The 27,265-nt window shown below is 47.8% G+C and overlaps 2 protein-coding genes across 21 annotated transcripts in view; one reads left to right on the top strand and one right to left on the bottom strand.

Annotated features, from left to right (window-relative positions):
- The window catches only part of ZYG11A (zyg-11 family member A, cell cycle regulator), a 49,852-nt gene extending 45,402 nt beyond the window's left edge, over positions 1–4,450 (top strand). Inside the window, exon 12 of one of the 2 annotated variants that reach the window (XM_005665415.2) lies at positions 2,339–4,450. In XM_005665415.2, the coding sequence (XP_005665472.2) occupies positions 2,339–2,502 (164 nt within the window). In that variant the 3' untranslated portion in view covers positions 2,503–4,450. The remainder of the gene's footprint in view (positions 1–2,338) is intronic. The other variant, XM_021096615.1, reaches the window with a different exon arrangement.
- On the bottom strand, positions 4,524–25,556 carry ECHDC2 (enoyl-CoA hydratase domain containing 2). 19 transcript variants are annotated; one of them, XR_002345198.1, is made up of 11 exons: positions 24,994–25,386; positions 19,241–19,308; positions 19,084–19,171; positions 16,082–16,168; positions 15,018–15,110; positions 12,906–12,965; positions 12,515–12,702; positions 10,482–10,579; positions 7,681–7,731; positions 6,227–6,274; positions 4,524–5,156 (listed from the first exon to the last, which is right to left on the bottom strand). XR_002345198.1 is itself a non-coding variant. In XM_021096617.1 (11 exons), the coding sequence occupies exons 1-11, from the start codon at positions 25,115–25,117 to the stop codon at positions 5,079–5,081; spliced, it is 1,011 nt and encodes a 336-aa protein (XP_020952276.1). In that variant the 5' UTR covers positions 25,118–25,388; the 3' UTR covers positions 4,524–5,078. The 19 variants fall into 19 exon arrangements, 13 of the variants coding, with proteins under 13 accessions (XP_020952276.1, XP_020952281.1, XP_020952282.1 ...); XM_021096617.1 differs by having other exon boundaries at positions 12,515–12,730; positions 24,994–25,388; XM_021096618.1 differs by having other exon boundaries at positions 4,531–5,156; positions 12,515–12,730; positions 12,906–12,962; positions 24,994–25,404.

The raw sequence follows: 27,265 nt of genomic DNA, 5'->3' as shown, positions 1-27,265 counted from the left end.
CCCCCCTGGACTTCAATGCCAGATTCTCTGGGGGCTCTTTCTCCCAATCCCAGATCCCCAGGTGTGGAGACTGGACGTGGGGCTCAGAACTCTCACTCCTGTAGGTGAGTCTCTGCGATGCACTTACTTTCCAGTCTGGGGCTGCCCACCCGGGAGGTATGGGGTTGCTTATATAGAGTAATTGCCCCTCGTACCTCTTGATGTGGCCTCTTCTTTGTCTTCTGGAGTAGGATATCTTTTTGAAAGTTTCTGGTCCATTTGGTTGAAGATTGCTCAGCATTTGTTTGTAATTTTGTTGTTTTTAGGAGAGAAGTCGAGCTCTAGTCTTTCTATTCTGCCGTCTTAATCCCCTATCTTCTTAATTTGAAGTGTCTGTTGATATCCTTTGCTCACTTTTTATCTACTATTTCTTGATCTTTTTAATTTGAAGGAACTCTTACAAATATTTTCCCCCTTTATTGCCTTAATTTTATTCAGTATTTTTGCATTTCCGTATTTTCTTATGGCCTCTGAATTTCAGATCATGGTTATGCCTTACAAAATTGATGAAAATTTTTAGCCTTTTTTTACTTTTTAGGGCCGTACCCGTGGCATATGGAGGTTCCTAGGCTAGGGGTTTAATTGGGTCAACCAACCCTACAGCTGCCAGCCTCCACCACAGCTTACAGCAACACTGGATCCATAACCCACTGAGCAAGACCAGGGATTGAACCCACAACCTCATGGTTCCTAGTTGGATTCGTTTCCTCTGCACCATGATGAGAGCTCCTTAGCTGTTTTCTTTTAAAGTATTAACCTCCATCTATTCTATTCCTTTCTTGTAGTCTATTAGAAGTATCTTAATACCGTTTCTTTATCTGTCCTACATATTTTGTTTCCATGTCTGTTTCTTTTTACTGCATCCTTGGTAATTGTCTTAGATTGGTTTTTGGATCATCATTTCTCTCTGTCTAATTGGCTCTTGGACTGATTAAGAGAATCCTTTTCAGACTGAGTTGTAGACATACTCCTTCAGTACTGTTTTATTTTTGCTTCTGTCAAGTGTTCTAGAGGTTTCACTGGGATTGGATTAATTCTTGTATTAATTTATTAGCTCAAGAATTCCCAGAATATTGAGGGGCATGTAAATTCAAAGTCTATACCAACTTGGGACTCTGGTTATAAATTCTCAGGAAAGACTTTTCCCCAGGAGCCCAGGCCAAGATAAAAACGATTCATTGTCTTATTTCCTCATCTTATCTAACTGAGGAGCCAACTTTTTATGCTCATTCTCCTTATAACTTCCTACGTTAAGACTTAAATTATGGAGTTCCCTTCATGGCTCAGTGGGTAAAGAATCCAACTAGGAATCATGAGGTTGTGGGTTTGATCACTGGCCTTGCTCAGTGGGTTAAGGATCCAGTGTTGCCATGAGCTATGGTGTAGGTCACAGACAAGGCTTGGATCTGGCATTGCTGTGGCTGTGGTGTAGGCTGGCAGCTACAGCTCTAATTCGACCCATAGCCTGGGAACCTCCATATGCTATGGGTGCCGCCCTAGAAAAGACAAAAAAGAAAACAAGGAAAAACCTTAAATTACAAGATAACTGAAACTGACATTCCCTTTCCTTCCCACTTTATCATCTGTAGGATGGTTATAGCTTAGGTTACATGAACTTTATGTGCTTTTTGTTCTTTGACTCCTGGATAGTGCCTTTACCTTGTAGACTCAGTTACGCATTTTAAATATTTTCAATTGTATTTATCTAGCACCTGATGTTTTCAGGTTATTCAGCTCAGCATGTTGCCTACACCTGAAATTTGTATTATTTTTGTAATAAAAGAAGTTTGGGGAGTTCTTATCATGGCTCAGTGTTAAACAACCTGACTAGTATCCATGAGTTCGTGGGTTCGATCCCTGGCCTCTCTCAGTGGGTTAAGGATCTTGTGTTGCTGTGAGCTGTGGTGTAGGTCGCAGACTCAGCTCAGATCTGGCGTTGCTGTGGCTGTGATGTAGGCTGGCAGCTGTAGCTCCTGTTGGACCCCTAGCCTGGGAACTTCAATGTGCCACAGATGCGGCCCTAAAAAAGGAAAAAAAAAAAATTCTTATCTGTTTAGCTAGGATCAGAGACATTGCAGCATAGAGGTTTCTGGAAGTAAACATAGTAAAATAATCATCCCTTATCTCACTACACAAGCCAAGCGTTATTGACGTATTTCTTCTGAATTGACACATTTCATGTGTTAAGTCCGTGTAAATGTGCATTTGTATTCTTTCCTCAAAATGGCGAATGTTGTAATTTGGGAACGTTTAAAACGCCAACTTATCCATCAAGTTTCTTTGCCTGATTTTCTTTCAGCTGGCAAATACTGCAAACTGTTAGTGGAAGAAGAAGGACTGCAGCTTCTGTGTGACATCCAGGAGCACAGTGAGGCAGACCCCCAGGCACAGCAGATGGCAGCCTCCATTCTGGATGACTTCAGAATGCATTTCATGAATTATCAGAGACCCCCTCTGTGTTGAATGCCCTTCTGAACCTTAGGGCCTCAGAGGTGCTCTGCTCCTCAGTGTTAGGTCTTCTGCCCTATAGGCAGTTGAATGTTGAATTGAATTGAAACTAGTTGTCATCGGAGTTTGAGTTGCTGCTTCATTGGCCTTTCTTTTGAGTTACAAGAAGGTTGAGTTTGTATGATAGTCATAATCCCTAATCAAGTTGGAATCATCCTGAGAATACCCTTTCACCAGTTTTAAATAATCAAGCCCTGGACTCTGTGAGAAGACCTGTGAGCTTGTGTTGGAACAGCTCTGCCACTTACTCTTCTCTAACCCTGGCCAGTTTCTTAACTTGGAGTGTTCGTCAGAGGGAGGGGGAAAAGAAAGACCTATAAGGAGACTTGATATTTATATTAAATTTCATGTTTGAAAGAATATCCTGAGTTATTTCTGGCTATATGAAGCCACTGAAAAAGAAGTACATGAAAAAGTTCTGGAAACAATATGCTTATAAATGTTGGAAGGCAGAACCTCTGTGGAGGGGGAAAAAAAAAAGTTGATACCAAGGTATCTACTTTGTTAGATGGAGAGAAGAGAAACATATTTTTATGATTTTGGATATTCTCCTTTTGACCTTTTTCCTCCAGCTCTACACATTAGACTGAGTTAGACAATTGTGTGCAACTGGGTGTGTTGGTGGGGACTGGTCAAAATTAGGACTGAGAATAGTGTATAAGAGGGTTGGAAATCTCTATCCCTCAAAATTTTAAGTAGCATGATGACTTTGCCAAAGATTTAAAGAAGTGCTCTTATCTAACACAGCAATGAGAATAATATGGGCTTTTCTGAGAGCCTGCCTATCAACAACAATATAAAACTATCAGAAGCTTTTGTTTGTGTACCCTGCAAATCTTCTCTATGAAAGACTATGAAATCCTTCTTGCTGTATTATTCACAACTCACAAAACATGTGCTGTCATCCATCTGTATTAATTTAAGTTTTTTAAAGAAATAGATTCTTTTTTTGAGTTAGTAGCCTATTTTAGGACTAGATTTTTGTGCTCTTAGCTGGCCAGACTCTTGAATGGAATGCTGTATACTATCTTTTGGAAGCAAATGAGGCTCATTGTTATTCTAAACCATATTGCAAACTGTTGCTCACCAGTGGAAGCAGGAACTTAAAATGTTCTTCCTTTTACAGTCCTGAAACTACGCAGCATTTTCTTTCATTCATTCTTCTGCATGATTTAAAAGGCTGTCTTAGTTTACTGACCTGGGTTCCATACTTCAGAACCTGCCGTTACCAGATACTAGCTTAGGCTGATGTGAGGAGGGTGGCTGAGAACTGGTGCCTGTTGGGGTCCAGTTCTGCACGAGGCACCTCTCCAAGTTTTGCCTCCTTCACAGCGTTCCTCTGCGATCGCTAAGTTGTATTTTCCCCATTTGACAGTTGAGAAAGAGGAGGTTTAGTATGGTGGTTACTGCTCATGTGGTTGGTGTCAATTCTAAGACCTGGGCTCTTCTGTGTTATGCTCCCTTCCAGGAAGTGAGCACAACTTTGGGGAACATTTGTATTTAGCAGCAAATCAACAATGTTGTTGGCGTGTGTCCGTGCCTGTGGCTTCGTGACTTCTAAGCGCGGCCAGGCATAGGCTCAGGAAGCTCAGACCAGTTCAAGAGTGACCACAAGGCTGTCTCTTCCCCTACCCTGGTTCAGGAGGGGAGGGCATGGAGACCAGTGTGCAATGTGCATGTCAGCCCCCTCTGTTCTAAGTGTGTCGTCTTGCTCACCTTTGCTCATGCTCTTCCCCTCAGCCTTCTCTTTGCCTCAGATGCCTATTAGTCCTTCACCCTTCAACTCCAGTGTTACCTGCCCGTTTCCTGACCCTCCATTCTCTCCGTCAGAGTCAACTGTTGCTTACTCAGTGCTCCTGAAAGCTATGAATATGGCCATCAAAATTTCCCTGCCACCCTACAATTTACAAAAGGTTTTCACAGCAGTGATTTCATCTGGTTCTTACAAGACCAGTGTACATTAATAATGATCCACATTAATCGAACATGAAGCATTTTATTATTATTTGTAATCCTTACAATAGTTTCATTATAGACGAGGAAAGCAAGGCACACAAAAGAGAAACTGGCAGAGAGATGGGCCTATTCAACCCTATCAGGATTTCCGTTTCATCTCCGTTGCACAAAAGGAGAAGGAACGAACAGGGCAGCTGCAGAGGGGAGGGGCGTCTGACAGCTTCTTGGCATCTCAGGTGAGCACCTGGTAACTGAGATGCAGAGGTCAGGCTTCAGTGCCAGCAATATAAAGGGGCCTCTTTTACCCTTAGTTTATAGTTCTGTCAGAGGTATTCAAAGCAGACTGTACTGTAGTGATTATCTAGCTGGGTGAAGGATAATGACGTTAGCAGTGGGTGGCATGGTAAGCACCTTAGTTCCAGGCATCAGGCCACTCATTTTATATCCATCCTCATCCTTGTGAGGAAACTGGAGCCCAAAGAAATGAAATGACGAGGGCAGTTGTGCTGCAGATTTGTCCTTCTGGGTTCTTCCCTGTAAGGCATGCATCTCCCATGCGTAAGGTTAAGTGGGAGTCATTCACCAACAAATTTGGGGGTCCGCTTCTCCCTGAAGGCTGCCATGCCTTCCAGGCGATCTCGGGTCGGGATGTTCTGAAACAACATACAGAATATTAGTTTGGGGGGAGCAGGGCCAGCGTCCAATAGAGACTGGCTCAAGCTTATTCAACCCATGATAAAGCCAGAATCCAAGTCTTTCCACTGCCTCTGGACTCTGGTGTTGGGCCACACAAAGGTATGGGCCTTGGGGGCTGCTCGATTCCTAGGGATGGCAGGCTGCCTCTAGCATCTGATGATGTCACACTAGCCTCTGTTTGCACATGGCTGCACACCTCCAGAGAGTTCACAGTGTCCTGCAACAGTCTGAAGTGAGGCTACTCTGAAAAGAAGAAAAATTAGACTTTGCATTAAGAAATCTGGCTTTGGGAGCTCTCGTCGTGTCGCAACAGAAACGAATCTGACTAGGAAGCATGAGGTTGCGGGTTTGATCCCTGGCCTCGCTCAGTCTGTTAGGATCTGGCGTTGCTGTGAGCTGTGGTGTAGGTCGCAGATGCGGCTCAGACCCCGCATTGCTGTGGCTGTGGCGTTGGCCTGCAGCTGCAGCTCTGATTGGACCCCTAGCCTGGAAACCTCCACATGTGGCAAGTGTGGCCCTAGAAAGAAAGAAAGAAAGAAAGAAATCTGGCTTTGAATCTTAGTGTGTAGCTGGTTCACACCAAAGCCTGCAAGTTCATCATTTGTTAACCTGGAGATGAGTATTTTTGACTCACCCAGGAGTCCTGGTCTAAGTAGGTGAGCCCTAGGTTTACTGCTTTTATACCATCGAACACACAGGCTATGTCCGAGGCCCTGACATCCCACTTCAGCCCAGCCCCTACGGCAGCCAGTGGTCCAGAGATTCTTCTCTGTCGAGAGTACCTCTGTAAGTCTCTGGACACCAAAACAGGGCAGGATGTACCACCATTAGATGGCTGAGGAAAGGCCCAGACAGGAGGAGTGTGGCTCCCCTGGGACCAGCCCAGGCTAACTGCAGGAAAGAGTGGCACTGACTCTTAGGGAAGAGATGAGCCTATTAGATTGGTCATGCAGTACACACTACCTCCAGCCTGCTCCCTCTTCCAGCCTCTGCTTGCAAACATGCAGGACTGGCTGCAGCCACGTACCTGGGCATAGCATATCCCTTCAATGGCCATCCCTGATGCAATGTCCACCTGTAAGAAAGAAGTGGTGCTTGGATCAGCTTGACCTTGCCCACCTCCATCTGCACCGGGGGCCAGCCTGCCCTCCTGCCCATACCACTCTCTGTTTCATGGATTCCTCCAGCAAATTACTGAGGCTTACTCTGTGCCAGCCCATGTGAGCAGTGATGTTATGATAGGAATCTCCCACCTAGAGAGGGGACACCACAACAGTGGTGAAATTGCTGGGATGAATGGAGGCCCTGAGAACACCGGGGAGGATTTCACGTAGCCCGTAGAGCTGAGGAGGGTGGGCTGGGCTGTGCCTGTACAGCCAGTGTTTCTTCTTCCCATCTAGCTGCTTCACCGTGCTCCCTGTCATCCCTGTTAGTGAACTTGGTGGGCTCTGCATTGCCCTGAAGACTAAGGTCTTGGGCCTTTATGACTTGGCCCCTGGCAACTTCCCAACCTCTGCAGCCTAGTGCTTGCTGTTACTACCACTTACAAGCACTGTTGTAAGAGAAGTACCATGTATGTGTGTAAACTCACTTTCCACCACAAGGCTTACTGTCCCTACTATTCAGCTGAGAAATCTGAAGCGTAGAGAGGTGACGTGATGTGTCTCAGGGATGTGGGAAAGCAAGTCTCAGCACCAGAGCCTATGTTCCTAACCTCTATGCTGTGTTTCACTCACCTCTTGCTCCTACTCAGTTGAGTTGCTTTCTTATATACCTCTGTGGTTTTCTTCACTTTTTCTCCTTGTTCTAGCATTGTCCTCTATCCGAAACCCCAACTCTAGAAAATGTTCTCCACCCCACGTTAGCCAATGCCATCGCCCTGGCCACATGGACAGTGTAGCTCTAACCTCTCCAGGGTGTCTGCTTGGTTCCCCTGACCTTTTTTCTTAGTGACTTGTGTCTGTCTGCCCACCTCCCCACTTTGGGGCAGTGACCGTAGTTGACTCTTGTCTGTGTCCCAGTTCTAGTCTAGGTTCAGTGTGTGATCAGTGAGTCGAGTAAGTCTAGGGATGGGTCAGCTGTAGCCAGGGCACCCCCAGAGCCCTGTCCGAGAGGAAGTGTTAGCTGACCACCAGCACGAACCCAAGAACATGGACTTGGGAGCCATGCACACCTGGGTTCTTGTTACTCCCTTGCTCTGTGATCCAGATAAGTTGTTTACCCTTTCTGAACTTCAATTTCCTTCTCTCTCCAAGGGAGAGAGATGAGGATAAAGTGTAACTTGGAATGTCACCTGGCCAAACTTCGTTTTGTAGATAGATGAAACTCAGGTACAAACAAGGAGGTCAGACTCGAAGTCCGTTAGAAGAGTCCAGTTCCTGAGTTCTTTCCAGCTGTGCTGTCTGTGTGCCGTGAAAGCACCACCTTCCAGCCACCCCGCTGATTTCGGTGGGCCCAAGGTCCGACCCAGAGCCCTCTCACCTCTATTCCTCGGTCAATAGCTAGTTTGCCCAGCCGCACAGCAATGGGAGCCTAGGGGAAAGAAAAGGCTTGGTTGAGGCGGGGATCGGTGTTTAGTCAGACATAGAGCTCCACAGTGGGGGAAGAGGTCTGGGTGGGATTCTAACTATTCTACTGGCAGTTACGTTTCCATCGTGTTCGTACCTACTACTTCTCAGTTGATAATCCTTTTCTATAATGAAGGAAGCCTACCCGATTCTTGACCCTTCCAATCCTGACCATCTGGGGTTCTCGTCATTTAATCCATCCCTCTGACATACACAACCTGCTCCATTTTCCAAACACTTTTCCACCGCAGACGTGCCACCCTTCTAGGTGGTGCCATGCTTAAGTGAGGCTCAGGATGGTGAAGCACTCGGCTGCATTAGCAGTGGTGACGCTTGGATCCCATGCCCAGTCACCTTTCCCACTACCGCTCCCTTCTACTCTGTCAACAAACGCAAGCCTCCGCAGCAAGCAAGTTTTACCCCAGTGGGGACTATCAGAAAAAGAATGATTTTAAAATCTGTTAGCATAGAAGCCATAAATGCTACCTAAAAATGAAGAACTTCATACTGGGAAAAACACCACAAATAAAAGGCAAAAGTCAAAAACTGGCAAAATATATTTGTGATACTTCTGACAAAAGAATTTCCTTAACAAAAAGCTGGTACAATTTTTTTGTACAGAATTTTTATACATTATTTTCCACTATGATTTATCTCAGGATATTGAATATAGTTCAGTGCTATACAGTAAAACCTTGTTTGGCATAATTTTTTTAACATTTAGAGTGGTATGAAAAGGCAGTTAATGAGTTCCCATTGTGGTTCATTGGTTAACAAATCCAACTAGGAACCATGAGGTTGCGGGTTCCGTCCCTGGTCAGTGGGTTAAGGATCTGGCGTTGCCGTGAGCTGTGGTGTAGGTCGCAGACGCAGCTCCGATCCCGCGTTGCTGTGGCTCTGGCGTAGGCTGGCAGCTACAGCTCCGATTAGACCCCTAGCCTGGGAACCTCCATAGGCTGCAGAAGCAGCCCTAGAAATGGCAAAAAGACAAAAAAAAAAAAAGAAAAAAGAAAGAAAGAAAATGCAGTTCATAGAAAAGAAAACACAAGGTGTGCTCAGCTTTACTCTTAAATCACAACATTGATGTGCTCCTTTTCACCTCACTCTAGCTAAATTATAAAATGTTAGTAATGCCCATTATTGCTGAGATTTAGGAGACAGGTGTTTACATACATAACTGATAGAGTAAATTGGCACCATGCTTCGAAAAGGCAGTTTGACAAGAACTGGCAAATTAGATGCACATGTTCTTTCATGCTGCAACTCCATCTACCCTACAGACACACTTCCAGGAATACACTAAGATGTACAAAGTTATTTAACTCTGGCTATTTTGCAGGAGCATAAAGATACAAGCAGCATCTTGTTAGAGTACTGGTTAAATGATAGCACATCCAAACCATGAAAAGGTGTGCTGTTGTTTAAAAGAATGTGGTTGAAATTCTCTTGAGGTGCAGCAGGTTAAGGATCCAGTGCTCTCACTGCAGCTGCTTGGGTCACTTCTGTGACATGGGTTCAGACCCTGACCTGGGAACTTCCACATGCCATGGGCATGGCCAAAATAAAAAAAAAATAAAAAATAAAATTAAAAAAAAAAAAGGTTAAGTGTATGCTGAAGTGGGAAACTCTAAGAAGAAAAGAAAGGTGCCTACTAATGTGTCCGTTAACCCATTTGGGTAGAAGGTGTTGATACGATGTGCCTTTGGGGAGAAGGGTCAAGAGAATGGAGAATTTCACTTTTTGTTTTATACTCTTCCAAACTGTTGAATTATTTTTTATGCTTTTTTTTTTTTTTTTTTTCTGGCAGTGCCCTTATGCAAAGTCCCAGGCCAGAGATCCAGCCCACACCACAGCAGCAGCTGCTACAGTGACAACACCAGATCCTTAACCTACTGCGCCACAACAGAACTCCTATGCTCATTTTTTTTTTTTTTTTTTTTTTTTTTTTTGGTCTTTTGAGGGCTGCACCTGCGGCATATGGAGGTTCCCAGGCTAGGGGTCTAATCAGAGCTGTTGCTGCCGGCCTACACCACAGCCACAGCAATGTGGGAGCCAAGCTGCGTCTGCAACCTACACCGCAGCTCAAGGCAACGCCGGATCCTTAACCCACTGAGCGAGGCCAGGGATCAAACCCACAACCTCAAGATTCCTAGTCCGATTCATTTCCGCTGTGCCACGACGGGAACTCCTCCTATGCATATTTTTCTTTCATGTTTTTAAAATGTCTGTTAGAACTGGATTAGCCTCTAAAAGTGTGTTCCTTGTCCCTAAACCATCCTAAAAGGAGTTATTTATGTGAGAATATGTGCATAATTTATATTCTTATATATGCAATGAAAATTTCTGCAAGAATATGCAAACTGTTAACAGTGGTCATCTCTGGGGAGAGGGATTGGGGAACTGCGAGAGCTGTTTTGGTGACCTACTGTCCCAGTTTGCCAGTAACTGAAGAGTCATCAGGTCATGGGACTTTCAGTTTGAACCTAGACAGCCCCAGGTAAAGAAGGTCACCTTTTGATTTTTACTTTGTCCTTCTTCTTCTGTTTTACTTGATTTGCTTGCCATGAATATGCACTACTTTTATTTAACTACTGAGTTCTTATAAAAATTAAAAACTACATAGATGTGTATGCGTTGCAAACACGTTTATGTTTCTGTGTGTGCGTGCTCATATATGGCTGACCCTTGAACTTCCTGGGGGTTAGGGGTACCAACCATCCATGCAGTGGAAAATCCACATATAACTTCACAGCCAGTCATCCCTATGCAGAGTTCTGCATCCATGAATTCAGCCAATCTCAGATCCCGCAGTGCTGCAGTATATATTCAGTGGAAAAAAATCCAGGTATAAGTGAACCTGCACAGTTCAAATCTTTGTTGTTCAAGGGTCCACTGTGTGTATGCATGTATAATTATGAATTCTTAGAGGTACGATGGGTAATTACATGTTATTTGGAAATGTGAACAGTGAGTCACACTGGCCACAGTGTGTTCTATTCCTTTATGTTCAAGTGGGAAACAGCCAAATCCGTATTCAAAGGGTAAAGTATATATACTATTTAAGGGGAAAATCTGAGTGTTAGTTGCAGTTGTGTTTATGGGCTTCTGGGCTCTAATCTCTGGAACCATTTGACTCTCTGGTCCTGGTCGTTTGTCCACTAGAAGGCAGCCATCTGCCACACTATCCCTTGTACCCACCCTGTCCCAGGAACTCTCTCATTTTTGGCTAATAGCCAATAACAGCTGGAAGTTGAAGATCTGTTTTGCAGGTTGCATCAGAATTTTCCAGCATTAGTAATTGTAGTACTAGTTTTTGGTGTGCTGGTGTTTTGGTATACAAAGCTACTTTTAAATGCTGAAATACTAGTAATGAGTGGAATCCATTATGTCAATATACTAAAAAATCTGAAGTCCGAATCATCTTGAGGTTAAGCTCAAAGACCAAGATTTTTAATTTATGCAAAAAGACAAGCCCTCTGGTTTGCAAGTTTTGCTGATAGGCCCCCTCTGTGGAAGCGTAATCAGCTGCTACCCTGAGTCACTCAGAGTTTTGTATTAGTTCAGAGACTTTCTGACCAAGTGTAACAGAAACATCACAGCATTAAAATTAATAACAGCATCAGACTCTCCATTTATATGTGATGGAACTAAAAAGAATGAAGACAAAACAAATACTTCCTTTTAAACCAAACTCATTATCATCAGTTTTTTGTTTTTTTTTTTTTGTCTTTTGTCTTTTTTTTGTTGTTGTTGTTGTTGTTGTTGTTGCTATTTCTTGGGCCGCTCCCGCGGCATATGGAGGTTCCCAGGCTAGGGGTTGAATTGGAGCTGTAGCCACCGGCCTACGCCAGAGCCACAGCAACATGGGATCCGAGCCGCGTCTGCAACCTACACCACAGCTCACGGCAACGCCGGATCGTTAACCCACTGAGCAAGGGCAGGGACCGAACCCGCAACCTCATGGTTCCTAGTCGGATTCGTTAACCACTGCGCCACGACGGGAACTCCTATCATCAGTTTTTTAAAGTTTACAGCCCCTGCCCTCAAAGGAGATCTCAAAGGTAAGAGGCGGGATTATTCAAGAGAGAATTTTTTCCAAAATAAAATAATTTTTATGATTAATTCATATACTTTTATCTGTTACTAATATTAAAATGATAAAATATGGTTAACATTTTTATAGGCTTATATTTTGTTTTACATGTTTATAATTTTTATATTTGGAATGCATTAAACATTTAGTTTTTCAAAAATTGGTATGTTTTGTGCTCTTTAGAATAAAATACTTGTTTTTATATTTTATTCTGAATTATGCAAAATAAATGCCAAAATGCAAGTTATTGTCTTTCCTTATGGTATTTCAGTCACTTTCTTTAATTTTTTTTTTTTTTTTTTTTTTTTTGCTTTTTAGGCCCGTGCCCACGGCATATGGAGGTTCCCAGGCTAGGGGTCGAATCGGAGCTGCAGCTGCCAGCCTACACCACAGCCACAGCAACGCGTCTGTGTCTGTGACCTATACCACAGCTCACGGCAACCCCAGATCCTTCACTCAGTGAGGCCGGGGATTGAACTCGAGTCCTCATGGATATTAGTCTGATTTGTTTCCGCTGAGCCATGACAGGAACGGGGATGGGGGCGGAAGTAAATGAATCTTCTGCGGCCCCATGAGACCCCCCTGCCCCCAGCGCCCTCCACCCTCCACGTGCACCCCTATGGCACGGGCATCCTGTGCCCGGCTGCCACCACACCTGGGGCAGGATCTCCTGGGCCAGTGCTAGAGCCCGGTGGTAGGCGGCGTTGCCCTCCTCGTTCTGGGCCACAGCATGGTTCACCAGCCCCAGAGCCTGGGCCTGCATCCCACTCAGTCGTCGGCCTGTGAAGATGAGCTCCTTCGCCAGGGCCACGCCCAGGCATCGAGGCAGCCTCTGAGTGCCCCCTGTCAGGGTGGAGCAGGGGTGGTGAATCTGCATGGGAAGTGGAAGCCCCGAGGAAGCCCAGCCTGCAAGTCAGCCAAGACCTCTTGGGGGAGTGAGTTAGGGTGGCAGGGCAGAGCCCAGGACACAGGGCAAAAGAAGAGAGCCAGGGATTATGCTGGACAGAGTAGAGTTGAACAGGTTGAGGGGAAGGATGGATGGTTACCTGCTCCCGGGAGGAGCCCTCGGGTGGTCTCGATCAGCCCCATGACAGCCGAGGAAGCTGCTTAAACAGAACAGAGTGAAACTCTACCCTACCTTCCAGCGCCAGTCCCCAAGGAGAGGAGACAGCACCTGCAGGCTCTGCTTACCCCTCTGATAAGCCAGTTCCCTGATGGTGTGGCCACAGCCGAACTCTTCCAGACACTGCCTTTGGAAGAGCCCTCGCTTGGAAGACAGGAGGCCAGGCCCTCATCCGGCCTCCCTGACTCACCAGGCAAGTCTCTTATGCTTTCCGAGCCTCAGCAGTGGGAAAAAGACAATTACCCCTCTCTTCCTGCTTCAGATGGCTGCTAAGGCTCAGATGAGGTAATGGTGCTTGGAATTAGGAGAGGGTTCCTAGAAGGTGCCCAACACCTATTTGTAAGTTAATGAATTCTCTGTCTCCTGCATCCTTAGCTCAGGTCTGTTCCCAAATGTCTGCGACTCCTGCTCTCAACAGTTACTCTTCTCAGCTTTCATCAGCCTGAAATTTCTGTTCCACATCCTCCTTCCAAGTTCTGCTTCCTCTGAGAAGCCCTCCCTGAGCGCCCCACCCCAAGCCTTCTCCTGAATTCCCTCAGTACAGGCCATCTGAACCATGCATGCAGGTAGGGTGGGGGGGTACAGTTATGGCCTTGCTCCTAGCTCCCAACCCCGCCAGTTAGTTGACCTAATAAACATGGGCACGCCAGAAGCAGAGTTGGGGCTATGACCTGGCCTGGTAGTTTGATGCCTTCTCTTTGCTATGCATCATGTAGATAAACACTCCCTTTACACTTAAAAAAATTTTTTTTTTTGGCTGCACCTGCAGCATTCAGGAGTTCCCGGGTCAGGGATCAAAGCCATACCACAGCACCAACCCTAGCTGCAGGCAGTGACAGTGCCAGATTCTTAACCCACTAAGCTTCAGGGGAACTCTTGGAGTTACATAATTATAAAAAAAAATGTTCTTGGAGTTCCCTTCACGGCTCAGTTAATGAACCCAACTAGGATCCATGAGGATGTGGGTTCAATCCCTGACCTTGCTCAGTGGGTTAAGGATCTGGTGTTGCCAAGAGCTGTGGTGTAGGTTACAGACACAGCTCAGATCCTGTGTTGCTGTGGCTGTGTCGTAGGCTAGCAGCTGTGGTTTTGATTTGAATGCTAGCCCGGGAACTTACATATGCCATGGGTGCAGCCCTAAAAAGCAAAAAAGAAAAAAAAAATTATTCCATGGGTGCTAAGAGAAAGGAGTAAGGGTAAGAATAGCACCATGAAGGCACTCAGACTTGTTCCGATTGCTTCGAAGAAGGACAGGCCCAGCCACCAAGTTGGTAAGGTTAAAAAGTGATCATTTACCCTTTCCTCCACTCCAAAGCTTAGTTTCTCTGAACAAGTAACACAAACCTTTGCCACTGATAAACCCAAGGGCAGTGCTGCTGCCCAGGAAGGTTTGCGCTTGGCTGGGCAGATGAAAGACTGTGCCCTCGGTTTATATAACATGTTAGATAGAGCTGGCACGGACAGGACTGCAAGGTTGAACACCGAGTTCCCTTTTGACTCAGCGGGAACAAGCCTGACCAGTATCCATGAGGCTGCGGGTTCATTCCTGGCCTCGCTCAGTGGGCTAAGGATCTGCCCCTGCTGTGAGCTGTGGTGTAGGTCACAGACTGGCTCAGATCCCATGTGGCTGTGGTTGTCGCCGTGGCCAGCAGCTGCAGCTCCAGTTTGATCCCTACCCTGGAAACTTCCACATGCTGCATGTGCAGCCCTAAAAGGCAAAAAAAAAAAAAAAAAAAAAAAAAAAGCATTGAACAGGTAATCTTTGTCCTCAGCCCCGCCCTCTCTGCTCTTTTTGCAGAGGTTGGTGGGAACATTCCTGAGATGAGAGCAGCTGCCTCCAAGAAGGGGCGGCTACTACAGCAGTCTGTGGCTGAGCTGGGAGGGGAACCATCTGCCTGAACTCCCTACCCCCACGTTGCCTTTAGTTCTGGGTTGGTTGGAAAGCCAAGAGCAGTGGCTGATGGCAGAATCCCCAGAATGAGCCTGTTCTACTCTTCCCTCCCCACCCCACCGCACCTCTCCCCCTGTCCGGTACCTGCCACTCGGAGGTCACAGGCCAGGGCAAGTTCCAGGCCTCCGCCCAAGGCAAACCCATCCATAGCTGCGATGGTGGGCGCAGGGAAGGCTGCTGTGGAGATGAAGAAGGGCTTAGCCTGCAAGGCCCTGGCGGGACCAGGACAGGACCTAAGGGGACAGAGGGTTTCACTGGTCCTAGATTTGGGGACCTTACATGGTACCTCAGACAGGTCATCTATTTTTTTTTTTTTTTTGGCAGTGCCCCCAGCATATGGAAGTTCCAGGGCCAAGGACTGAATCCATGCTACAGCAGTGACCCTAGTCACTGCAGTGATAATGTTGGACCCTTAACCCCCTGTACCACAAGAGAACTCCATCAGCCAAGTTATCTTAGAAGTCAGTTTCGCCCCTAGGGAAAGCTATGGGGTCAGCTGGGGAACGGGAGTGGGGAGGTGGGCAGGATGAGCCCTGCTCAGGCCCACTCTCCTGCTGGCCTCCCTGGAACTAGCCTTTTTGCTCTCCCTTTTCATCTCTGTGTGCCAGGCACCATGCAGGGTGCTGGGAACACAAAATTGATTCAGGCATGAGGAAGGCAGACCTGTAAATAGCCAGTGATGATCAGTGCTCTGAAAAAGGAAACTTGGAGGATGGGTCAGGGGTGGCTTCCTGGAGGAGGAGGCACTGGTGGTCTTAAAGATCGAATAAAAAGATCAGATGGCCAAGGAGGGATATACCAGGCAAAAAGAACAGTAATCGTCAAAGCCTGAAAGCATGCTTGGTAAAAGTTGATTCCTCTGGCATAGCCAGGCTTGACCCTGAGAGCACAGGGGTCGGGGGTCAGGACTAGCAGGGCACAAGGGCTGAGAAGCCAGGGCTCCCTCTGGGAGAAAGGCCTTCTGAGCCTCTTGCCACCCTCCCCCTCATGGAATTCCTTGTGCTCCCCCTCCTCACAGAGTCATCTATCTCTCCTCAGAGATCCCCACAAAAACTGCCCTCTCTTTGGAGTAGAGGCTGGCAGGTGGGGTGGGTCGGGGATCAGAGAGAACCTGAACGCCCTCCTCCTCCCCATTCCAGGACCCTCACCAATCTCATTCATCAGGCCTCGGAGCCGCTGGACAAAGACCCCCACCTCCGCCTCACTCATCTGCTCCCGCTCCTTCAGGTCTGCACCTGCAGATGGTGATAGGTTGATGGCAAAGACTCAGTACTGAATCCCAGGCTGTCAAAGGATCCAGCAAAAGGAAACCTGAAGGGAAGCAGCCAGAGAGGAAGGAGAAACACCAGAAAAACATGGTCAAGGAAGCCAGGGAGGGAAAGGGGAGGGGAGGTCAAAAGAGGAGAGGGGCAACAACGAGAAGATCAACTAGGTTTCATCAAAATTAAAAACTTTTATGCATCAAAGGACACTATCAAGAGGGTGAAAAGACAACCCGTGGAAAAGACCCCTGACAACTAAAAACAAACCCCACGAAGGACAAAGGACTCAGAACAGTCATTTCTCCAAAGATAAGCCAGTCAGCACATGCAAAGAGCTCAACATTAGTCCTTAGGGAAATGCAAAAAGAAACCACCACAAGGGGGTTATAAACAACAACAAACAAAAACAAAAAACAAGTGTTGTCCTGGGTGGGGAGAACCCTCATGCATTGGTGGTGCCAATGTAAAATTATGCAGCTGCTGCAAAAAACATTTTGGTGGCTCCTCAAAAAGTGAAATTTAGGATTACTGTATGCTCAGCAATTCTACTCCTAAGTACGTACGTACTCCAAAGAACTGAAAGCAAGGACCCAGACAGACATCTGCACACCAGTGTTCACAGCAGCATTATTCACAACAGCCAAAAGGTGGAAACAATCCAGGCCCATCAACCGATGGGTAAACAAAATGTGGAATGTACATGTAATGGAATATTATTCATTTTTTTAAATGAAGGAAATTCTGCAATATGCCACAGCACGAATGAACATGAAGGACACTATGCTAAGTGAACTAAGCCAGATACAAAAGGACGAATTTATGATTCCACTTGTATGAGGTACCTAGAATAGGCAAATTCATAAAGATAGAACAGAACAGAGGTTCCAGGTTGGGGGAATGGGGCGAAATTGCTCGTTGGGTACAGAATTTGAGATGATGAAATTTTTCTGCAAGTGGACAGTAGTAATTGTTGAATAACCTTGTGAATGTACTTAATGCCACTGAATTTTACACTTAAAAACGGCTAAAATGTAAATTTTGTGTAATGTATATATTTACAATCCAAAAACATAAAAGAATAATTTTATTTATTTATTTATTTTTGTCTTTTGTCTTTTCGTCTTTTGTTGTTGTTGTTGTTGTTGTTGCTATTTCTTGGGCTGCTCCCACGGCATATGGAGGTTCCCAGGCTAGGGGTCTAATCGGAGCTGTAGCCACCAGCCTACGCCAGAGGCACAGCAACGCAGGATCCGAGCCGCGTCTGCAACCTACACCACAGCTCACAGCAACGCCGGATCGTTAACCCACTGAGCAAGGGCAGGGACCGAACCCGCAACCTCATGGTTCCTAGTCGGATTCGTTAACCACTGCGCCACGATGGGAACTCCGAAAAACATAAAAGAATAATTTTAAAAAATTGTTCCCCGTTTTATTGAGACATAATTGACACATGTCACTGTATAATTGATTAAAGAAGGGGTTGAGGAGTTCTCATCGTTGCTCAGCCGTAACGAACCTAACTAGTACCTATGAGGATGCAGGTTCGATCCCTGGCCTCGCTCAGTGGGTTAAGGATCTGGCATTGCTGTGAGCTGTGGTGTAGGTGGAAGACACAGCTCGGATCCCATGTTGCTGTGGCTCTGGCGTAGGCTGGCAGCTGTAGCTCCAATTAGACCCCTAGCCTGGGAACCTCTGTATGCTGCAGGTGAGGCCCAAAGGCAAAAATAAAATTTTTACAAAAGCAAAAAAAAAAAAAAAGAAAAAAAGGAAGCTGAGAGGTCAAGTAAGAGGAGAAGTGAGTGCAGGGTACAGTGGCATGGAGGTGAGCAGGCACCTTGGTGAGAGGAGTGACAACGGAGGGGTCATCACAGGCCAGAGGGCAGGGGCCTCAGGCAGGGTGAGGGCTGAGTACAGCCCTGGGAGTCTAGACGATGCAAAAGTCAGTGGGAGAGCCCTTGAAGTCTTTGATCAGTTCTGGCCCCTTGGTGACAGATGGGGAAACTGAGGCCCAGAGAGGGACAGGAACTAGCCCCTAGGATTCCAGAGCATGTCCAAGGCAGATCCAGACCTCCTCCAGCCCCCACTTTCCCGACCTTATCTGGGGCAGTGAGGAGTGGGGCTGACAGGGGCGTGAAGTGACCATGATAAAAGAGGTCAGACAGAGATGGAGCCAGAGGAAGAGGCCAGGGTAAGATGGGGGCCTCAGCCAGAGAACCGGGCGCGGGCGGACCCTGAACTGGCCACGCCCATCTGGACAGCTGAGACCTGGGAACGGAGCTGCATCTCCTTGAAAACTCCTAAGCGTCATGCACCTCCCATCCTGGCCCTCCGCAGCCTCTTCCCACCTTGCCAGCCCCCTGCACAGCTCCTCTTCCCGCCTTGCCAGTCCCCTGCACGGCTCCCCCAGAGTTGGTTCTTGGCTCAGCTCAGCTCTCCATTCATTTGCTTCTCGCTGTGGGCCTGGGCGCAGCATTTCTCATTTTTGAAATGCCGTATGGGTGCTTGCCCTGTTGAGACCAAACGCAGGTCCCCACAACAAGGGTTGACAGAAACTGAGATCTTGTAGGTGGACACGGGCACAGGGTCCCACCTTGGGCACAGGCTTTGTGAATGTCTTTGCACTCAGTTCCTCACTTCCCCAATGAGGTATCAGAACAGTGTAGCGAAACAGAAAGAACAAGAATGGGGGTCAGAGAGGCCAAGTGCAAACTGAATTTTTACTAGTGGCGTAAACCCAGGCAAGGAATTTTACCTCTGACTCAGCTCACGTCTGTAAAATGGGACTAATGAGCTAGATGCTAGAGCTGACCCCCCCATCCCAACACCCTGCAGGCTGGTGGGAACCCTGCTGAGCCCCAGGGTGGGGGCAGAAGAGGAAACAAACCCACCTGCGCAGAATACACCCTTCACTCCACTTCTGAAGATGAGGACGCGCACGTGCCGGTCCTCCCGCAGCTGGGCCAGGGCTTCCAGCAGCTGCGGAGGAGATCCCGTTGGATAGGTCCTAGCCCAGCCCCTGCCCACCCTGGTGCCGCCCTTTCTCACCTGGCTGACAAAGACATTCCCCAGGGCATTTCGGGCGCTCGGTCTGTTCATCAGAATCTCAGTGATTCCTGCAGGGGACAGGGAGACCTTGGGCCTGGGACCTGGGATGGGACGGCCTCTGCGCTTGGTGAGCCGTGTGACTCACACACCGAGGCCTCAGTTTTCCCGACCCTTGCCCTCTCTGCCTCACATAAGCGGAAGGGCTTGGAGCAACAGGGCTAGAGCAGTAAGAATGACTGCCACAGTGGTTCCTGTGCGCTTCCGCTATTGTGAGATACACACACACACGCACACGCACACACACCCCTTCTTCAATTTCACATCTCTCTCCACATTATTCTCTCCTCCACAGCCTGACTTCTTCTCGAGGTGAACGAGTTATGACAATTCCACCCAGAAACTCTTCCTGCGCTCTAATTTATTGCTCACTCCTGCCCCTCCAAGTAACAACCTCCTGATTTTATAGTGATTACTTTGATGCATTTCTTTTTTTTTTTCTTTTTGCATATGGATGTCCCCAGGCTAGGGGTCGAATCAGAGCTACAGCTGCCAGTCTATGTATGCCACAGCCACAGCAATACTGGATCCCCTACACAGTGAGACCGGGGATTGAACCTGCCTCCTCACGGATACTAGTCAGATTCACTTCCACTGTGCCGCAGTGGGAACTCCCTTTGATGCATTTCTTTACAAGTCTATCACTCAAATGTGCAGGCCTACACATAATAGTTCAGACTCGTTAATTAAAAAAAGTCGATGTGTCTTTAAAAGCTTGTTAAAATCTCCAGCTTCTGCCTCCAGGCCTGTCTTTCCCTCAGAAGTTATTTATTAAGGAGCCTGGGGCATTAGCCTTTTCTGAAGCATGAAATTTACTGATTGCACATCCATGGGACATGTCAGCATTTCTCTGTCACAGGAATTTAGGAACTAATCCAAAGGCTTAAGCACACTCACCTTCAAGAGAGTAACTTTAGCCCTAACTGTGTGATGTTCTTTCACTAATAACAGGTAAGCTGCTGCTGCTTCTTTTTCTTTTCTTTTCTTTTTTTTTGGCCATGCCCATGGTGTGTGGAAGATCCTGGGCCAGAGATCGAACCCGAGCCACAGCAGTGACAATGCCAGTTCCTTAATGGAGAGACCACCAGGGAACTCCCTGACATGTGTCTGCCTTGTGGCCTGATATTCTCCTGGCCTTCCTCCTTCCTCTCAGAAGATGCTGGCACTTCTTTTCTAGGTTTTCTTCTATCTAATTTTTAAATTCCTAATTCACTTATTCACTGTACTATCTATATTACACAAGCCTTGACGAATGTAATATACGGCGTGGTGACCATAGTTAACAACACTGTATTGTATATTTCAAAGCCTTCTTCTCCTTCCCCTTCCTCACACCTCCCTCTGCTTGCCTCCCGCACACCCAGGACTGCCCTGCACTCCTGGCCAGCTCTCCTCTGAGCTCTGAACCCGAATATACAGCTGCCCGCTTGACATCTGGACCCACAGGTAAAGAAACGATCCATCTTTCCACTTCTTAGGCCGTTCCCCTTCCTGTAAAATGTCTGGATGGACTCGAGGATTGCTAACCAGTTCTTTGGCCTTAAAAGGTCCCTTATTAACGACGAGGTTGCGAGTTCCATCCCTGGCCTCACTCAGTGGCGTAGGTTGCAGACGCGGCTCAGATCTGACACAGCTGTGGCTGGCAGCTATAGCTCTAATTAGACCCCTAGCCTGGGAATCTCTACATGCCTCATGTGCGGCCCTAAAAAGCAAAAAAAATTTTAAAAAGTCTCTTACTATTTTATCTCTGGGTGCTCAGCTTTGTCTGTGGAACAAGGATTTATTAAGATGCCATTCTTGGGGGGAATTGATCTGAGACTCGGCAAAGGGCCAGTGAAAATTTCAAGGCTCTCGAGAGACAGAGTTTCCAGCTGTAGATAGAGAACTGGGGTCCAGGACAGAGAACTGCAACATTCAGGCTACGCAGGCTTCCTTAGCGTCCCCAGAAAGCTTCAAAGTGATCTTTGAGCCCAGCAGGCCTGGAGGGCCCACCGAAAAGCTCGGATGTCCCCCAGGTCCTCTCCAGATGAGAAAATGCTGCAGCTTTGGGGAAGGGAGATTGTGGTAGATACAGAGAAACCACATCAGAGGCATTGGGGAAGACAGCTTAGGTCCAGTGTCACTGCAGGAGACAGACCTTAGAATAGGCCCTGTGTTCACACCCTGAATAATCCCCTTCCCTTGACTGTGGGCAGGCCCTTGAATGGCTTCTAACAAAGAGACTATCACTTCTTTTTTTTTTTTTTTTTTTTTTTTTAATTTTCCCACTGTACAGCAAGGGGGTCAGGTTTTCCTTACATGTATACATTACAATTACAGTTTTTCCCCCACCGAGACTATCACTTCTAAGATTAGGTTTAATTACCTGGTAAAGGTGACAAGATGTCAAGTCTTGTGATTAGGTGATGATGTAGATAAGCCTCTGTGTGGCTACTGTCCACTAGAGAAACTAGTGGACCTATGGAGAGGGTCATGCGACAAGGTACCGTGGGCAGCCTCTAGGAGCCGAGAGTGGTCCCCTGGCCACCAGCAAGAAAATAGGACTTCAGTCCTACAACAGGAGGTGAATTCTCTCAACAATGGGAGGAGCTTGGAAGCAGATGTCTCCCCAGTCAGGCTGATGATAAGGCCACAGCCCTCACCAGCTCCTGGTTAGCAATCTTCTAAAACCCTGAAGCAGAGAGCCCAGCTAGTTGTACCTGAAATTCTGACCCACAGACACTATAAGATAATAAATGTGTGTTATTTTCAGGTTCTCACTGTGGTGCAACAGGACAGACAGTGTCTCTGGAGCTGGGACGAAGGTTCAATCCCTAGCCCAGCACAATGGGTTAAATCACTGGTACAGTGGGTTAAGGATCCAGGTGCAGGTCACAGCTGCAGCACAGGGCGCCCAGCACAGTGGGTCAGGGTTCGAGGCATGGGTCGCAGCTGCGGCACGGGTCGCCCAGCACAGTGGGTCAGGGTTCGAGGCATGGGTCACAGCTGCGGCACGGGTCGCCCAGCACAGTGGGTCAGGGTTCGAGGCATGGGTCACAGCTGCGGCACGGGTCGCTCAGCACAGTGGGTCAGGGTTCGAGGCATGGGTCACAGCTGCGGCACAGGTTGCCCAGCACAGTGGGTCAGGGTTCGAGGCATGGGTCGCAGCTGCAGCACGGGTCACCCAGCACAGTGGATTAAGGATCAAGGTGTGGGTTGCATCTGTGGTTTGGATCTGATCCTTGGCGTGGGAACTCCATATGCCTCAGGGTGGCCAAAAAAGAAAAAAAGTTTGTGTTGTTTGAAGCAACAGAGTTGCGGTAATTTGTTATGTGAAAACAGTGAACTAACATGGCCAGGATGTCTTGGGACTGACAGAAACTCCCTCCTCTCCTCTTTGCTTCCCTAGTCTGTCTTTCCTTTTTCTCTGGCTGACTCTCTGCCGTCTTTCACCTCCATCTCCCTCTTTCCGAATGCTGAGATGGCTTGGCTGAAGTCACAGCTCAGTCACATAGCAGCTCTAAAGCCTTAGACAAGTTCCTTTATCCCTCTGACCTTCACTTTCCTGCTAGGTAAACAGAATTTCTAAAAAGGCTGTCACAAAGATTAAAAGAGCTAGTGCTTATAAGTGCTTAACCAGAGTTTGTGGGTACCGTGAGCAAGGGAAATGCACAGAAGCCGAGGAAAGTGTGGGACCCAACACGAGGTATGAACTTGAAGTCAGGACCCCTGAGGAGCCAGACAGGGCCCTTGGCACTCGCTCATGTGTTCACCTGACCAATGTTGGATTTGCATTACCATGCTCCAGGTCCCGGAGAAAGAGACAGGACTCAGCTATGGTCCCTGACTTTTTTTTGTCTTTTTGCCTTTTCTAGGGCCGCTCCCACAGCATATGGAGGTTCCCAGGCTAGGGGGTCTAACCGGAGCTGTAGCCGCTGGCCTAGGCCAGAGCCACAGCAACGTGGGATCCCAGCCGCGTCTGCAACCTACACCGCAGCTCACAGCAACACCGGATCCTTAACCCACTGAGTGAGGCCAGGGATCAAACCCGCAGCCTCATGGTTCCTGGTCGGATTTGTTAACCACTGCGCCACGACAGGAACTCCAGAACCTGTGGCTTCTTTTTGTTCATTTTTTGAAAAAAAATTTTTGTGGCTGCCTTAGGGGCATGTGTAAATTCCTGGGCCAGAGATTGAACCTGCGCTGCAGTTGTGACCTGCACCACAGCTGCAGCAACCCCAGATCCTTAACCTGCTGCACCAAGAGGAACTTCTGAGTCTGTGGTTTCTCTCGGGGGTGGGGGGATGGTTCTGTGTGTGGGTCTCCTCCTGATGTCTCCTCCACTGCTTCTCCTCAGTTTCTTTATCTCCTTCCCTCAGGGGTTTTCTCCTACTTTCTAAATGCCCTTTGGCAGGGGCAGAGGCTTAACTTCCTGATGCTGGCTGTTTGGAAAGAGTTCCCAAGTGAGCTCCAAGGATTATGACCTGAGATAATATTTAAAGTAATGTATAAATCTGTGTTTTGAGTCACTGACTTAGCAAAAGAATTAGTGATGACCTAATAGTTGAGAACACAGGTTTTGAAATCAGACTTGGTTCAAACTGCTTAACCTCCCTGTTTCTCGGTTTCTTAATCTGTAAAGTTGCGAGAAAAATTACAGCTATTTCAAAGCAAGCGCCCTTGCTGGTTTGGCAGTAAGCTAAGCATGAAAGTAAGGGGTATTCTCTGACACCAGCAATCCCAGTTGGCCAGAGAATTCTCACCAAGTGATGTCCTGGATACGGGTAGCCCCTACATGCCCCTCAAAAGTGGAGGATGCACACTAGGGAATAGTATGCGACAGCAGGGGGCAAGGAACTCAATTTTTATGGCAAGGCAGCTCTTGAAAGCTTAATCTCAAGCGGGGGTGGGGGAAGGAAGAAATATGAGCTGTCAGGAACAACGCCCTCCGTGGAAATTAAAACTCCTTGGACACAAAGAGTGTTACATCAAATGCAGGGAAGGGAAGAAAGGGTTGGGACTGGGGACAAAGTAAAGACGAGAGAGAAGAACCCTGCCCTGAGGGCGACTGCGGTGTGTGATAACGGATAACGTGGCTGAATGCGCTTTAAAGTGCAACCCCCTCCCCACAACAAAACAAACAAAAAACTCAGACCCACTAACTAAGGAAACAAACTCCAGCACAACACTCCAACGAAATGTTTTCTGCCAGTGACAGGCCCCAACGCTGAGTCAGCTGGACTCAAAAGTCCCCCAGCAGCTGCAGGGCCAGCGCGCAGGGACGAGACTCGTCCTCTGTCCTTCCTGCGCGGAGAGCTGGCTGCGCTCCGCCGCCCCGGGCCCCTGGAGCTTCGCCAGGACCCTCGGCCCAGGAGGGAAATCAGGTCTTTTACCGCTCGTGTGGGGGCCGGGCGCCCTCGTGTCTGATCCCAGCCCGGGGCGAGTCCTCTATCTGGCCACCACACAGGGGCCCGAGGGGACACTGACGTGGAGTCGCACGACCTTTAGGTTCCGGGCGGCCGTTAAGGTGGTCCCCTACCTGGGGGGGGCTAGACTTAGCCGCGGGGGCTTTGGCGTCCCGTCCTCAAACGCCTTCCCACGGCCTGTTTCCGTCTCCCCGCGCCCACCGGGCACAGTGGCCAGGGGTCCGCCCCGGCAGCAGGGCCAGGCGCCTGGCCTGCCCGCCCGGCCGGCGCGTCCCAGGACCGCGCACTTACCTTGGTCGAGACCCTCCAGAGCGCGCACTTGGATCTCGCGACCCGCATCCACAGGGCTAGAGGCGCAGCCGCGAGTCTTCTCCAGGGGCCTCCAGCGCAGGGCGCTCGCCAGGGTGCGCAGCATCGGGGTGCCGTCCGGAAGGTGCCGCCAGGCCCCTCCACTACCTTCTCTCCCGCCGAAAGCTGGAGGATCAGCCCCAGGCCTTTGCAAACTGCTCCTCCTATGGGTCCAAAGTCCGGCGCTGCTCTCTGTGCGTCTCAGAGACCGGAAGACCTGGGTAGGAGAAAGTTCAGCTCCAGTGTGTCTTGTGTGTGTGTGTGTGTTTCTTTATTTTTTTTAGAGCCGCATCCGCGGCATATGGAGGTTCCCAGGGACCGAAAGACCTGGGTAGGAGAAAGTTCAGCTCCAGTGTGTCGTGTGTGTGTGTGTGTGTGTGTGTGTGTGTGTGTGTGTGTGTGTGTGTGTGTTTATTTTTTTTAGGGTGGCATCCGCGGCATATGGAGGTTCCCAGGCTAGGGGTTGAATTGGAGCTACAGCTGCCAGCCTACACCACAGCCATAGCAACGGGGAATCTGAGCCCTGTCTTCGACCTACACCTCAGCTCACAGCAACGCCAGATCCTTAACCCATTGAGCGAGGCCAGGGATTGAACCCGCAACCTCATGGTTCCTAGTTGGATTCGTTTCCTCTGCACCACAACGGGAACTCCATCCAATGTATCATTTTGGACAAGGCCCAAGCTCTCTAAACGCCAGTGTTTTCTGTAAAGCACAAATAATAAAAGCGACTCCTGTTAAAGCCTAAGAAAGCCAAATACTACTTAAAAGTAATGAAAACAGATTTTATTTTTTGTCTTTTTATGGCGGCACTCTGGGCACATGAAGCCCAGGCTAGGGGTCAAATCTGAGCTGCAGCTGCCGGCCTCTGCCGCAGCCACGGTCACACCAGATCCGAACCGCTGTGCAAGCTACATCGCAGCTCAAGGCAACCCTGGATCCTTAACCCACTGATCGAGGCCAGGGATTGAACCCACAACCTCATGGATTCTAGTTGGGTTCCTTATGCTGAGCCACAGTGGGAACTTCAATGAATTAATTCAGGTTATGGGTCATCTGGCCATCCCTCCCTGTCCCTTTTCTACATATTATTGGACACAATTCCAATTCCTCCACTGCTTAGAGAATCACAGACTTGAGGTTGCATGAGAAAGATTTTTACAGAAGGTTGCAGAGCAATTGTGGGCCTTTACCTCTCCTACTTAACGAGGTTAATGCTAATTTTTATGGGTTGAATTGTGCCCCCCCTCCGCAAATCTATGTGTTGCAGTCCTCTCCCTCAGTACCTCACGATGTGACTGCATTTGGAGACAGGGTCTTTAAAGAGGTAATCAAGTTAAAATGAGGTCATCAGGTTTGACCCTAATCCAATGTGACTGATGTTCTTATAAGAAGAAAATTTTAGCACAGATGGGTATAAAGGACAGACCATGTGAAGACAAAGGGAGAAGACGGCCATTTATAAGCCAAGGAACAGCCAGTGCTTCAGACACAATCAACCCTACCAATACCTTGATCCTGGACTAGAAGTCCAGCCCCCAGAACTGTGCAGAAATAAATTTCTTCTCTTTAATCCACCCAGTTTGTGGTACTTTGTTAGGGCAACCCTAGCAAGTCAATACACCAAATAAAGGAAGTTCTTTTCCTGAAAGGCTATATGGTGCCTGGTTTTTAAAATAACCAGGTACCCCTCCTCCTCTCTACGTTATGATTGTTCCTGAGAGTCTAAGAAAGCTTAGCAAAGGAGCAAGGGAGCAGTGAGAGCAGTAGTAACAATATGGCTATAGGTAATAACATTTCTCCTCCTTTTTAATCCTGCTGTTTTGTTGGGTTTTGTTTGTTTTTTAAGGACTGCATTTGCGGAGGGGAACTGGGAAGCTGGAGATAGGGAGAGAAGGGAGAATTTTTACAGTTTGACCTTTTGTTCCTTTTTTTTTTTGGCTGCACCCTCAGCATATAGAAGTTACCAGGTCAGGGAATGTAAGCTGGTGCAAACACTATGGAGAATAGTATGGAGGTACCTTAGAAAACTATACATAAAACTACCATATGACCCAGCAACCCCACTCTTGGACATATATCTGGACAAAATTTTCCTTAAAAAAGACGCATGTACCCACATGTTCACTGCAGCACTATTAACAATAGCCAAGACATGGAAACAACCCAAATGTCCATTGATAGATGATTGGATTAGGAAGATATGGTATATGTA

This window comes from Sus scrofa, chromosome 6 (assembly GCF_000003025.6).
Source record: "Sus scrofa isolate TJ Tabasco breed Duroc chromosome 6, Sscrofa11.1, whole genome shotgun sequence".
Classification (NCBI taxonomy): Eukaryota; Metazoa; Chordata; class Mammalia; order Artiodactyla; family Suidae; genus Sus; species Sus scrofa.
The sequence above is the reverse complement of the archived record's forward strand: the minus strand, read 5'-3'. Positions and strand labels throughout refer to the sequence as shown.